At 35.4% G+C, this 13818-nt stretch overlaps 1 protein-coding gene and 1 long non-coding RNA gene across 11 annotated transcripts in view; one reads left to right on the top strand and one right to left on the bottom strand.

Annotated features, from left to right (window-relative positions):
- Positions 1-13818, top strand: part of DMD (dystrophin) — a 1076492-nt gene that overhangs the window by 294251 nt on the left and 768423 nt on the right. For all 10 annotated transcript variants that reach the window (XM_042788288.1, XM_042788292.1, XM_042788293.1 and 7 more), the window contains 2 exons: positions 6900-7079; positions 12677-12852. In XM_042788288.1, the coding sequence (XP_042644222.1) occupies positions 6900-7079; positions 12677-12852 (356 nt within the window). The remainder of the gene's footprint in view (positions 1-6899; positions 7080-12676; positions 12853-13818) is intronic.
- Positions 3543-12623, bottom strand: LOC116961522. The gene is made up of 3 exons (XR_004407017.2): positions 12428-12623; positions 6013-6331; positions 3543-5534 (listed from the first exon to the last, which is right to left on the bottom strand). It is a non-coding gene; the product is annotated as an uncharacterized LOC116961522 (long non-coding RNA).

Below are 13818 nucleotides of genomic sequence, written 5' to 3'. Positions count from 1 at the left end.
ATTCTTTTAAATTATTTTAGAATTGATGTCCTCATCCTTCTGTATTAAAAGTGGAAACATTTGGGCTTTTGGTCAATAAAAATACCATGATGTTTCTGAAGTTTAAGTAACTGTGCCAATTTTGAAATTTACTATATTTTATCCTCACATATGCAAATGTATAAAGTTTGTAGAGCTTGATTGTTTAATTTATAACTACCTTGTAGATGGTGCAGAATTAGTGGTAAATGTCTCTGTTGATTCATAGAATGACTAAGAAGTTAATATATGTTGCTTTTTTTTTTTCCAAAATTCAAGAACCTGCAGTATTATTGTTAGCATAATCTTTAAACACTGTAATTTTTATACTACCACACTCTTCCTTATTGTTTGTTTTTGTTTTTTGTTTTTTGTTTTTTTTTTTTTTTTTTTCCCCACCCTTTAATTTTTTCTCCTCTGTATCTCTTTAGGGACAACATAAACATATTTAGAAGTATAGACTTGGATTTTGATTACAGGTTATTTAGGATTGAGTCAATTCTTTGTAAAGGAAAGGAGCTCTTCATGTAGTCAGTTGTCTGAGTATATATACTTCTTGAAAATTCTAATAATCTAATGTATATGCAGTCTTGAAGTTGGCTTCAAACCAGGCTTTTATTAATATGTGATAAATTAGAGGCAATTCAGGATGCTTTAGAGTACCTCCATGAAGAAAAGTTTATGGCAAGAAATTCAGATTTATTCAGTAAATTAGTACTTGTGGATTTCAGCAAGTTGCTAGAGGAAATAGGAAATAGGTTGAAATGTTTATCACAAATTGTGAAGTAGCAGGCTATTAATGGTTTGAAAGTGTTAAGGGTAAGACCAGTTTGGGTACCTTTCAGAATTGCTTGGAAATATGATGTTAAGAAGGAAATATTTCCTTTAATAGTATTTTCATAACTTTGGTTAATGAAATACAGACACACTCTTATGAAGTTAATTATGCCTCCAGCTTAAATTGTTAATCATTACTTTCATGAAAGCATTGTTGTCTTTCATGAAACTGAATGTTTAAACACCAGAATAAAGGAAGTGATTACTCTATCCTGAACCTCAACAAGAATCTTGTCATACTTGGCAGAACAGGTGGGATTTATTAATAGCAACTTAATCTCTTTTGCACATTAGTAACTTCGATGTTTTTAGAAACAGCTGATTCATAATACAATAGTTTAGATATTTAAATGTTGATGGTATGCTTGAGAAATGCTAGTTCTTTACTCTCTTTGATTTGGAGCAGAAATATACTTTATACTTTTGGAATTTCTCTATTGGGTTTTAGACCTAGTAGCAGTCATCTCCAAATTCCAGTGAGTATGTATTTTTACCTTCACACAATGCCAAATTATCAGGAGTTTTGTGGATGAAGATTTACTATTTTAGTCGTCTTTGAATCACAGGGAATTTCTATTAATGCAATACCCACATGAAAATTCTTGTCAGGGAGTGTATTCTTCCACTCTTGGACAGATTCTTAGAAATAGGGAAAAATGGGATCATGGTATCCTGACCCTGACATGCAAATCATGCCTGTCTTTTGGCATATGTTATTTTGGACACAGAGATGTGTTTGGACATAGTAAAGGAAAAGCTGTCACAAAAAATTGCCTCTTCAATTAGGCCAGCTTGTTCCACAATTGTAAAGGTGAGTCTGTAAGACAATAAACACACCTTCTTTTACTAATATAAAAATGTTTATATTCTTCACAATATGGTAGCTATGTACCTCAATCCTCTAATCATTTCCAGTAGGAAATTATAGTGTTAGTTTGTCCTTTTAGATCTTAAGTATTTTAAGTTTTATATGATGTGGCATAAGAGCATCCAGTTTATTTTTCCTGACTCTCTTATATGCAAAACTTGGCAAGATTAAGGTCATGTTCTTTAACCAGATTTCAGTCTCTTAAGCCTGAAGGAAATTTCTGAAGGTATTTTATTAAACTATTTAGCATTATGACTATTCATTTGATATTCAGGAATCCTCTTACAAGGTCGTAAACCTTCTAAAGTGACTGAAATGAAATAGGTCTGTTGAGATGCTGTTCACAGTATGAAAAAGTATTGCTTCTTACATTTCATTAATCATTTCATCACATAGTAACAAATAGAAGGTAAAATAAAGAAGATCAGTTGGTGGTTTTCATTCATATTTGCAGTTCAGGGTACCTCTGAAGAAATCAGGATTTAATTACTGCTTGCTGATGCAGAAATATATCAGTGCCTTCTCCACAGTAATTTTATCTTAAGTGGGAGGAAATACACTGTTACTTTTAGTTTAGGAAGGACTTTTGATAGTAAGCACTGTAACTGCTTAAAAGTAAGCTTTCATTTACTAACATTTGTTAAACTGGTAGTCGGTACGCATATATTTGCAGACAATAATAAAGATTTTGAGTAAGTGGAAAGACAGAGATTGTTCCTGAACCAAAATCTCCATATTCAATTCCTGTTTTAGGATTACTGGAACATTTTTGCAGCCCAAATTCTGATTTTTTGACTTAGTATAAGCAAGCATGTATTTCCCCTGAATTTGATCCTTTCTAATGATTTGACTGCAGGCTCACCTTTATTAACAAATATTAGTTCTCTGTACATTCTTTTTCAGGTGTGATTTTCCCAAGCATTAAAAGTTCAAACTTTTAAAATAAAACTATGTAAATTAAACTTTGATACTTGATTTGGTGTCAGAATACTCTATTGTATGGATGTTGGGATGCAGTCTAGGCAGTGCAAAAAAAAAATGTATTGAAATCTGTCTTAACAGAAGAGAGATTTAAGATGTCCCAAAGATTATTATGCTGTGGTGGGTTAGCCTTGGATGGCCATGATGTGCCACTCTCTCACCCCCCTTCTTCAACAAGGCAGGGGCAGAAAATAAGACTAAAAACTCAGTGGGCAAGATGAGGCCAGAGAGATTAGTCACCAATTACTGTCACAAGCAAACAGATTTGACTTAGGGAAGATTAATTTAGTTTATTGCCAACCAAATCAGAGTAAGATAATGAGAAATAACAACAATATTAAAACACCTTCCTCCCCCACCCCTCCCTTCTTCCCAGGCTCAACTTCACTCCCATCTTCTTTATCTCCTCCCCCTGAGTGGTGCAGGGGGGATGGGAATGGGGGGTTGCAGTCAGTTCGTCACACATGATCTCTTCTACAACTTCCTCTTCACACTGTTTCTCTGCTCCAGTGTAGAGTCCCAGCCACAGGAGACAGTCCTTCATGTACTTTTCCAGTATAGTCCTTCCAAAGGGCTACAGTTCTTCACAAACTGTTCCAGCGTGGGTCCCTTCCATGGGGTGCACTCCTTCAGAAACAGACTGCTCCGATCTGGATCCCCCATGGCACCACAAATCCTGCCAACAAACCTGCCCCAGTGTGGGCTCCTCTCCATGGGGCCACAGGTCCTGCCAGGAACCTGCTCCAGCGTGGGCTCTCCACAGGGTCACAGCTTCCTTCAGGCATATCCACCTGCTCTGCTGTGGGGTCCTCCATGGACTGCAGGTGGATATCTGCTCCACTGTGGACCTCCACAGGCTGCAGGGAGACAGCCTGCCTCACCATGATCTTCACCACAGGTTCCAGGGGGATCTACTCTAGTGCCTGGAGCACCTTCTCCCTCTCCTTCTTCACTGACGCTGGTGTCTGCATGGCTGTTTCTCACATTTTTCTCACTCCTCTCTCTTACAGCTGCTGTACATAATTTTTTACCCTTTCTTAATTATATTATCACAGAGGTAGCACTGGAGCCACTGATGGACTTAACTTTGGTCAGGGGTGGATCTGTTTTTTATCTGTCTGGAACTGATTCTGGCCGATGTGGGGGCAACCTCTGATGTCTTCTCACAGAAGCCACCCTTGCAGACCCCTGCTACCAGAATCTTGCCATGGAAACCCAGTGCAGAGGTTGTCCCTATTTTTTACTCAGCTTTAGCGGTCACATTTTCATTGTTATTGAAATTAATGGATAAAATATATTTTTAGTTAGTGTAGCAATTCACCGAGTTCTGACGTGCTAAAATTGACAAGTCAGCTAGATTTCTTATTAATTTATATACTGTACCCCTGTTTTATATTTGTAAGAATTTTTATTCAGATAAAACTGTTTTTTGCAAGAAATTTTTGTGTTTCAATAATCTCAGATGGCTTGTTTCGGAGGAATTATTTGGTATTTGTATGTGAAAATTTATCTCCTTTGTCATTAACTCTCTTCTGGGATTTGCTTAGTCTAAAGGTCGGAAAAACTGTTTAGGCTTTACTACTTTGTGCATGTATTAATACTGACTTTTCTTCATTTTTTTTTTTTTTTTATGATGTTGATGGGTGGTAGTTCTAGTTCTAAAAATATTTCCTTAAAACAACTGGGATTTTTAAAATTTTCCACCTATCATTTATTCACTGTCACTATAATTGTCTTTGAATTCTTACACAAGGCAAAAGGTGACACAGAGCATGGACTAATCTGGAGTGCATATGATGCACTGAGAACGTAGAACTTTAGTGGACAGACTGTGGTGAAATTGTACTGTTCTTTATGGCACAGACTTCATAGTTTGTTTTCACGTCCTGTGCCTAAGTTTTGCAGCCTGTAAAATAGAGGTAATGGTGTTCCTCTTTTTGTAAAACATTTTGAGATCTACTGCAAAGGTATACAAGATCTAGGTTTGTAGATTTATAGTAACTACACCATTAATATAGTTAAATCATGTCTTGCTTCCCTTAATGCAAATTTATTTACTTATTAGAAGAGATAAATCAGATATTACATTCTATTTTACTGGAATAAATCTCAGCAGCTGAACAGTTACAGTAGATGTTGATGATTAGAATATTGCAATGAGCAAAGAAAGTTTTTGGTGATGTTTAAGGAAAAGAAAACCAGTAATAATTAAAAACTTGAAAACAAAAAACAACTAGTAAAAGCGCACTACCAACAAATAAGGAAGCTACTTTATGATGTTCAAACACTGGAGTTTACAGCATGCACTTGACAGAAGTTATGACTGAGTTATCTGATAATGAATTTCATAAAGCGAACAGTACTATTTGTTCTCTTGCAGATTGGTAAAAGACATATTTTGTTGCTAGCTCATTAGTATTTTAGGTCTATTCTTGTAACAGAAACAAAAAAACAAAAAAACCTAGAGCATATTCCTGCTTATTTTAGCACGTTGCCAGGTTTTCATTAAGGAGATGTGAAAGCAGAATCCCCCAGTATATTTTTATAAGTTAACTGTAGCCATCACAAAAGCGTATTAGGTAGTAGTGAGCGGTACCTTTGACACAGAAGGTTTTAGTATCCTCCTCTTTCTAGTGTTTCAATTACTGATTATGCTTCATGTATCTGGGTTTGATGCTGAACTCATTTGTGTATTATACAGCTGTTGTCAGCTGTGGAGGTTGGAAATGGAACACTGCTGTTCAGAATTCACTAATCATGTTTCATAGGGAACCATTTTTTTTTAGTCTGTCAGTGTATGTGGTAGTTTTCACATGAGATTTTCCTGACACTGTAGGAAAAAAAAAAAAAAAAAAGTAAAATCTAGCAGTCCTTGAAGTTTTAAGATGGAAAATTGTTTTACATCTACTCTGTTCCCTCTGTTAGATCTGTTATAATGCAAACAGATTCTTAAAGTGTTAGCTGCTATTTCTTAGGGATGTGTCAATTTAAATGTTGATATTAACTGAATATAACATTAGTAACTACAATGTTTCAAATCACCTCTGAATGTAAAAAGTACTGAATACAAAGACTATGAATATTTCTTTTACTGAGCTGTATTTTAGTTTATAATTCTGGATTATGTGACTACTGGAAAGTAAATTCTGTTGTCTAAATGTTTGCTCAATTATCCCTTTCATACTTTGGGGATTAGATTTCAATCATCAGCTGCATAGCGAGTTAAAAACTTGGCCAGTATTTGATAATGAACGCTTAAGGTATGAAAATCAATGGAGTAAACCAGTAGAGACATTAAAGAAACAAACCCAGGTGAGAACTGGAGCTGTGGATGACTCTTGGATCTTTGAAGAGGCTGCTTCATAGAGAGGTTTGCATGTATAGATCTCAGAAGTCTCAAGCTCCCTTCAAAGTTTGCTGCAGTAAAGGCCTGAAGACTGACGATTTCTCCTTTTCCATTATCATCCATGGATTCAGGCTGCCCAGCAGCTGGCAGAGCACAAAGGTTATATGTGGGAGCTCCCTGGCTCCCAGCTGCAGGCCCCTTTCCTTGGCACACTCAGCAGAGATCCTGGGGTTCCCAAGGCATCCACATTCTGTGGGGGGCTACTGCCGTGTAGCCAGAGCCTGACGAGATCCAAGGGAGATGAGAAATACAAGATTTTTCAAGACTATCAAAACAAAACTTACTTTCTTTGAGCTTTTTTTTTTTTTTTTTTTTAATCCTGGTTTGGGGTCAAATATTATTTTTCTAGAAAACAGGTTTTTTTCCTAGTGACTTTTAATACGCAATATATGACAAAGATAAAAAAAAAAGTTTAAGAAAACATTATTTGAAATGTTGATATAGTTGTTAATATTAGTGCAGTATTAAGGTTATTAATGTCACACAGCTGTTAGCTTTTTGATTTATGTCAACACCTGAGGCATGCTGTGGTGCCTGGAGTTGCTCCACCTGTCATGTTATATTGCCTTGTGAAGTGCAATGTGTCGATTCCACTATGTCAGCTCTGCCAGCAGTTTTTACAGTAACAGCAATATGGTAGTGTAGAAATTCATATGAAATACCCTTACATATTTTCAGTTCTTTATAATGATCTCTCTAGGATTTTTCTTCTAAGTTCATTGGGTTTGTTGGTTTTGGGGTATTTTGTGTATGAGTTACTGTTCTTCCTGATGTTATTTTGTTTAACAGATTCTTAAAGGAGATCTAGAAATGAAAAGGCAAATGATGGGTAAACTGAAGTCGCTCAGCCAAGACCTCCTTATGACTGTGAAAAATAAATCAGTGGCTCAAAAGCTAGACAGTCGTCTTGAAAGTTTTGCCCAGCGCTGGGATAGCCTTGTTCAGAAGGTGGAGAGCAATTCTAAACAGGTTTGTTAAAACCATCATTTTGTCACTTGGTGACTGTCAAATCCTTTGCCAGTCAAATGCCTGATACAGTTTTGGTGCTGTTTGTCATATTATTTTAATTTTTTTCCCTTCATGATTGCTTAAGATATTTTATTTTTAGGACAGCTGTACTATATACAACTGTAATATAACTTTCCAGAATTTTATTTATCTCTTTAGTTTTTGATCTGTCTCTATAGCATTGATTACTTTCTTGGGTACTTAACTATGTTTTTAGGGATGATACAATACGTAATGAAAGTACTCTTTCCAGTTAATTTATTTTTAACCTATGATAGCTGGTCACTTCAAATGAATGCTCTGTTTTTGTGGCTGTCTCTGTGGAATAGCACTTAGTCTGAAATTAGTGTAAGAACTGTTTGCTGGTTAAAGAGAAATTATTTTTATTTATTTTCAACAGTGAAAGTTTATAATAAATTACTTTTTTACTTCCACTTAAGTTATGCTGATTTGCAGGTTAAAAAGAGGCCATAAAAAGAGAAGCTTCTTGGAAAAATAAAAAAATCAATCCTCACCTGTAGCCAAAATTCCAATTAAAAAAGAATAGACTGCTATTATTTTGTTCAGCTCCTTTATGTTGACTGTAATATATTAAAAAAGAAATTGAGGTTTTAAAGTTTCACATTAGTTAAACCAGATAACAAAACCCAATTGTGCATTTATTTTTTGTAGCCACATGTCAATATCTCTTTCTTATTGTGTTTAAACCCAAATCAGCTCACTTTTTTCCATTCCATTATCTCATTGAGTTTTTTTGTGCTATCGTTGCATGACTGGTGAAATGAAAATGGACATTAAGAATTTTTAATGATAACACAGAGCAGAACGTTACTGCATGCACCTCTGTCCTGTCCCTAGAGGCCCTCTCATAGTTCTGGTCAGTTTGATTCAAGTCCCTTCACCATGCTGCACTTTTTTGTTACTATATACTAATGCTTCTACCAACTTATGTTTGGGTAATTAAATGAAAGCTGCTATACTTCTTGTAGTGATGTGAATACTTCTTAGTAACCTTGCTTCCAACTTATACCTTCATCTTTTAGTTTGCTCTGTGATACAGTTCCTTGTGTAGCTGAAGTGGGGAAAACTAGTTTGGGAGAACAGAAGAAAATGAGGAAGGGGTACAATTTCATTTAGTAACAGAAGGCAAAACCAGTTTGTGCTACACAGCATTTATAACAATGGAAAATTTGATTTAACTCTTTTATATTTGGTGTAGAAAACCTGTTGTTTGGATGCAAAGGAAAATCCAGTCATGCATTTTGAATTTGGAATGGCTAGGGTAATATGATTTGAAGAAGTTAGTAAGTCACTCCAAACTATTCAAGAGTTATTTAGACTGTTGATTGGTCCTAAGAGCAGATACCAGTTTTGAAAATGGAACTTAGATTACAGAAAAGATAGCCTCCCCATGAAGTGAGAAATCCTGAGGCTGTGCATCCATACATCGTGGAACAGCACAGGTGGGAGATGCTTAGGTTTCACAAAACTGTAACTGTCTTACCATAGCAGCACACTTCAGTTGATAAGCTTTTCCTCCAAGGAGAAGCTACTTTGCTTGGTACGGAGTTGGTATGCTGTTGTGGGTGTATTGATTAACATTCTGGAGACATCGCACGTTCGGCACTAACTGAAGGCCCACTTCCTAAGGCACCATTTCACTGCTCTGATAAGTCCTTTATGAAATACTGATGGTGTACTTTTTGCCACGTGTTTCTGCATAGGCAGGGCAGATAATGTTAGTGGGGTTTATGCAATTATTTGTTATAGAGCTCATTTATACATTTAAACTGCGAGAAAAAAATGCCTCTAAAAGATATAATTATTCTCTCTAGTCATGAGCCTGAGAGGAAGGGAATTGGAAGAGGGTAGCAAATACAAAATTTTTCACTATAATTTATTAGAAAATGCACATTTTATTTATCCAACTTTGATATTGACTTCAAAATGAACTTTATTCCATCATTAATAATTCTCATAGTACCTTCATAATTACATTTTTGTTTCTGAGAGAGAGATACTGCTAAAATTGCAGTTTGTCCTCATCATGAAAATGTCAACTTTCCTTCACTGACCACATAGTAGAAACAAGGACAAGGACAACTTGCTTAGATTAGATGCATAGCTTATAGAAACTCTAAACCCACCTTTGTTGTGTTCATTATGCTTCACTAAATTGTACTGAAAACCTTCCCAAACTAAAGAAAACACCATTCCTCATCTGAACTTCCCTCCTCACATGCATACATTTCATCAAAGAATGGATGACAGCTCCAAAAGTGAGTGTTAAGGAAAATTATGAGTTTATCAGGATGGAGGGCACTTCCAAAGGCAGTAATAAATGGTGGCATTAAAGGTAGGCTGCCGTATAAAAGAGAAATAAAATGCCATAAAACTACTGAAGTGCTATACACACATTGTACATAGGTTTGCCTGTAGAGGATGAAAAGGAAGATTTAAATTTCTCCACTCCAAAAAGAGATGAGTTTTAACATGTTTCTAAGATGAGCTTGCTGATGTGAAACTGCAGGCAAGCATTGTATTTTGAAAGCCTTTTAATGTGCAGCCTTGTGAGTCACCTTAGCACTTTCCATATGATTTTCTAGTGGGTTAAAGGCCTAGTCTGTATCGTCCCTTCTGTTTCATATTTGCTTGTCTTGAGCTGAGAGGGACAAGGAAAATATTTTGTCATAATTTGGATCATCTCTGAATAATACATGAAATACCTCTTCAGTGATTAGATTTAAGAGGTGGTTGTTTTTTATTTTTTGCCAGGGAAGCTAATAAAAGCTACTTCCTTATATTATTAAGGATTGACCTTTACCCACTACAGTGTGTACACTCCTTAAATGTGAACCAACTTTTTCTTACAGAGTTATATTGCAGTGTAATCCTCAGTTCCTTTTAGTCTTCCTCAGTCTCTAATTAGAATGATTATGAACTTCAAATTTACATCTCAGTTCTCATTTTGAAGTATATAGTATTTAACCTCCAGACCTATTGATTAAGCATGAAGAATACTTCTTTACTGTTTTGACATGTAAATCATTACCTGCCACAGCATCGTGACTTGACTGCTCTGAGCATATGGCAATTGCACTGCTTGCCTTTGAAGCACAGTTCCCAATCACCAGCAGAAACTGTAATTCCTTTGTAATTGGTAGTATGATGCAGATGATATCTAGAGTGCCCTAGATGTGGTTTATCTTGTTTTAGAACTATTTCACTGTAAACTCTACCCTGATATTGATTGGCAAATGGAAACGTGACAGGATATGACCTTAGTGTCAGAAACATCATCCTATCATTGATTTTTGGATAAAAGCGAGTGTAATAAGAATTTTGTGAGAAAAGGAAAGGGAGACTGTACTCAAAACTGCATATAAGGAGCAAGCAATTATTTGGAGTGTTCTTAGCTACAGAGTCAACTCAAGGAAAGATGACTCAGGTGTTATGCTCAAATTTCATAGAAACTTAGAAATCAGAAGCTTTAATTTGCTTTTCCTTTCTGCTCCTCCGCCCCCAAATTAATTTAAAATAAAATTGAAAAGAATGCTATATAAAGTTTTAATAAAACATATGGAAATGTTTACTTAATATAGTCATGATTTCTGTAGATCATAGAATCATAGAACAATTTGGGTTGGAAGGGACCTTAAAAACCATATAGTCCCAACCCCCCTGCCATGGGCAGGGACACCTTCCACTAGACCAGGTTGCTCAAAGCCCCATCCAGCCTGGCCTTGCTGATGTAAATATCAAACTCAATACATCTTGTTGAGGGAAAATAAACAAGAGTATTAATCCATAATATTGTGGTGATTAAGAAGTCAACTGGGTGTTTTTCACTTCCAAAGAATTTATGTAGTTCATACGTTAGCTAAGTCCCTGCATTTCACAAGCAGCTTACTCCAGTTGACATAATTAATCCAGAGATTAAAAAAAAAAATCTGCTCTGAATCTTAATTTTGTAGTCTTCTGACTAGTCCAGATTCTGCTCTAAAGCCTAGACAGCTGGTCATTTCTAGAGGGGGAAGCATAGCATTGAGCTGACTGCTCTAAGTAAGAAAGACTGACAAAATGACAGTGGCAGTGGACTTCCCCACTCATTACTTCCACTGGCAGACTGGAAAAAGAACAGGAAGACATTTTTTTTAGAAGATGATGTGAAAGATTTAGCAATATTGGCAGGAATTTCCTTTTTTTTTTTTTAAGGTTGTTTTAGCATTACTGATGTTGCCTGCTGAGAAGAGGCTGGTTGCTAACAGTATCCCCTTTGTCACTCTATTTTTTCAGTATATGAAAGCATTGTGGGAAAGGTGTTATAGTTAATTACCTGGTATACATTATCTCTTCATTGTTTATAGAAACACTAAGGTCTCAAAACTGAAGTAACTCAATTCTCTTACCAACTTTCTGATGCAGGAACGAATAGATAATTTAAGTGTGTGTCTATAGTTTCATGGAATTTTAGATACGGGCATTCCTGGCATTGAATTGGAAAGTATTCTTAATTCTTGCACATTGGCAATAAGCAAAGAAGCAGGGATTTTCTGGTGCACAGCTTTTCCTGCTCCTGGTGTAACTTCTTCCTTTTATTTTTCATTTCACTGCCCCTATACTGTGAGGTGGTCATTGGAGCTGTAACTAGAGCATTTTGACAAATGAACCGTCATCTGACAGAACCAAAAAAAGAACTGACCCATTTCTTGTGAGTTAAGGGACTTAAGAACATGTTTAAGTGGAAATTTTGTAGTTTGGTGTTATATGGAAACAAATAAAAACAAGCAGTACATGTACAGACACTATCTTTGAAACAAATGTGAGCAGAAATTATTTCTCATAATTCCTTTTTTTTTTCATGCAGCTGAATTAAATGGAGGGTTTGTTTTCATATTACTGATCAAAGCTAAATGCATTAGATTGTTATGTTTACAGTGTTACATATTACGTGTATTAGTATCTGTTATGACCCTTTAACATTAGTTAATTATGGAATAAAACTGATGCAAATTGATATGCCTTCTAGTGTATGTTTTCTAATTTAAGATTTCCTGACAGAAATCTAACTGCCCTTTTGTGCAAGTAGATTGTCATGAATGACATTCTAGTTTGAAATTTATTATAAATGGTAAAAATAACAATTGGTAATTTAATGCTATTACCATGCCTTTAGTACTTCTCAAGGAATAGATTTTCAGAATGGAGGGAGAGGATCATAGCAATAGTAACATTTTATATATTTGCTATCATTCAATTCCCTCATAAAGCTGACCATTCATTTATTTTCTTCATTCAGCATTACTTACGGGTAGCCATAAGTTCATTCCGTTCAGGATCCTTTCTGATTTTGATAGTGACTTCTGCAGATATCTTATTTCACACAGCATGAGTCAGATAAAACAATTTGGTTCGAGTTGCGTATAGTGTTATTTTTTCTGAAGGTCAGTTTATGATCAGAGAGGAGCAGTTTCTCATTATTTTCTATTACTAGTCCAAACAGTCTTTACTGAAGTCTTTCAAACAATGTGTGACCTCTCTTTTTATACTTCTCACAGATTTCGCAGGCTGTCACTACTACTCAGACATCACTAACACAGAGAACTGTAATGGAAAGTGTAACTATGGTGACCACAAGAGAACAAATCCTGGTTAAGCATGCTAAAGAGGAACTCCCACCACCTCCACCCCACAAAAAAAGGCAGCTCCTTGTGGATTCAGAAATTAGGAAGAGGTGAGAATAATTAAGAGATGGAGAGAGAATACTGATAGTTTGGATGAGAATGCAAAAATAATCATTTGACTGGAATAATTTGCTGAATACTTTTTTAAGGTTAAAATTATATTTCTGTTCTCTGCTAAGGTACCCATTGATTATTATCTTTCTTTGTTCAGGATGAGTTATGGATTTTTTTGTGCTTCGAGTCCAACTATTTTGCAGTAGAGAATGTTAATCATGTCAATAGCATTGGGATAATAATTATAGTCGGTAGAAGTCCTTATGTATGGTATTGTGGGGGTTCCACTTGATTATAGCCTTGAAACTTGAAGGACAAAAAGCATTCCGATAGTTCTCAGCTTTTAAAAATCTTTAAAAAGAGTTTTTTAATAGTTAGAATACTACTAGTACAGCTATTTCCTGGTTTCTAAAGTTCAGTTTATATTCTTTCTGGGTTGTGCATCAGAAGTAGAAATAACAGTTCTTCAGATGCAGAGTTAATATTTGGTGAAACATGCATTACCATTATTTTCAGATTTTTTCCTGTGCAACTCAAGTACAAGTGACAAGGGATTTTAGGCTAATACTGAACATTTGTTAAAGTTACAAGAAAAATTTCTGATGAGTTTAAGTAGAATTGGCTCAAGCAGTGAATTTCTGAATGAGATGCTAAGAAGCTAGACTCCCAAACACTCATTGCAATGTTTGTTTTGGAGATGTTTTTTGATGTAAAGATAAACATTAATTCCAAGGTAACAGATTCAAGGACTGAAAGGAATGTAAAACTGCACTCGGTGTCTCATTTTTATAGAAAATATCTTTGTTTAGTTCAATGTGTTTTTACTGATAAAGACTATTTTATAAGGAAATAACTTATTAAGAAGAATTAAATATACTAAGAGTAGGAGAAATCTGACTTTTTTTTTTTTAGTTGAAGGAGTGTGTTGTTGAAACAATAGATACTTAGAGGCACCTTTTTTA

This window comes from Tyto alba, unplaced genomic scaffold (genome assembly GCF_018691265.1).
Source record: "Tyto alba isolate M040663 unplaced genomic scaffold, T.alba_DEE_v4.0 Super-Scaffold_14, whole genome shotgun sequence".
NCBI lineage: Eukaryota > Metazoa > Chordata > Aves > Strigiformes > Tytonidae > Tyto > Tyto alba.
The sequence above is the reverse complement of the archived record's forward strand: the minus strand, read 5'-3'. Positions and strand labels throughout refer to the sequence as shown.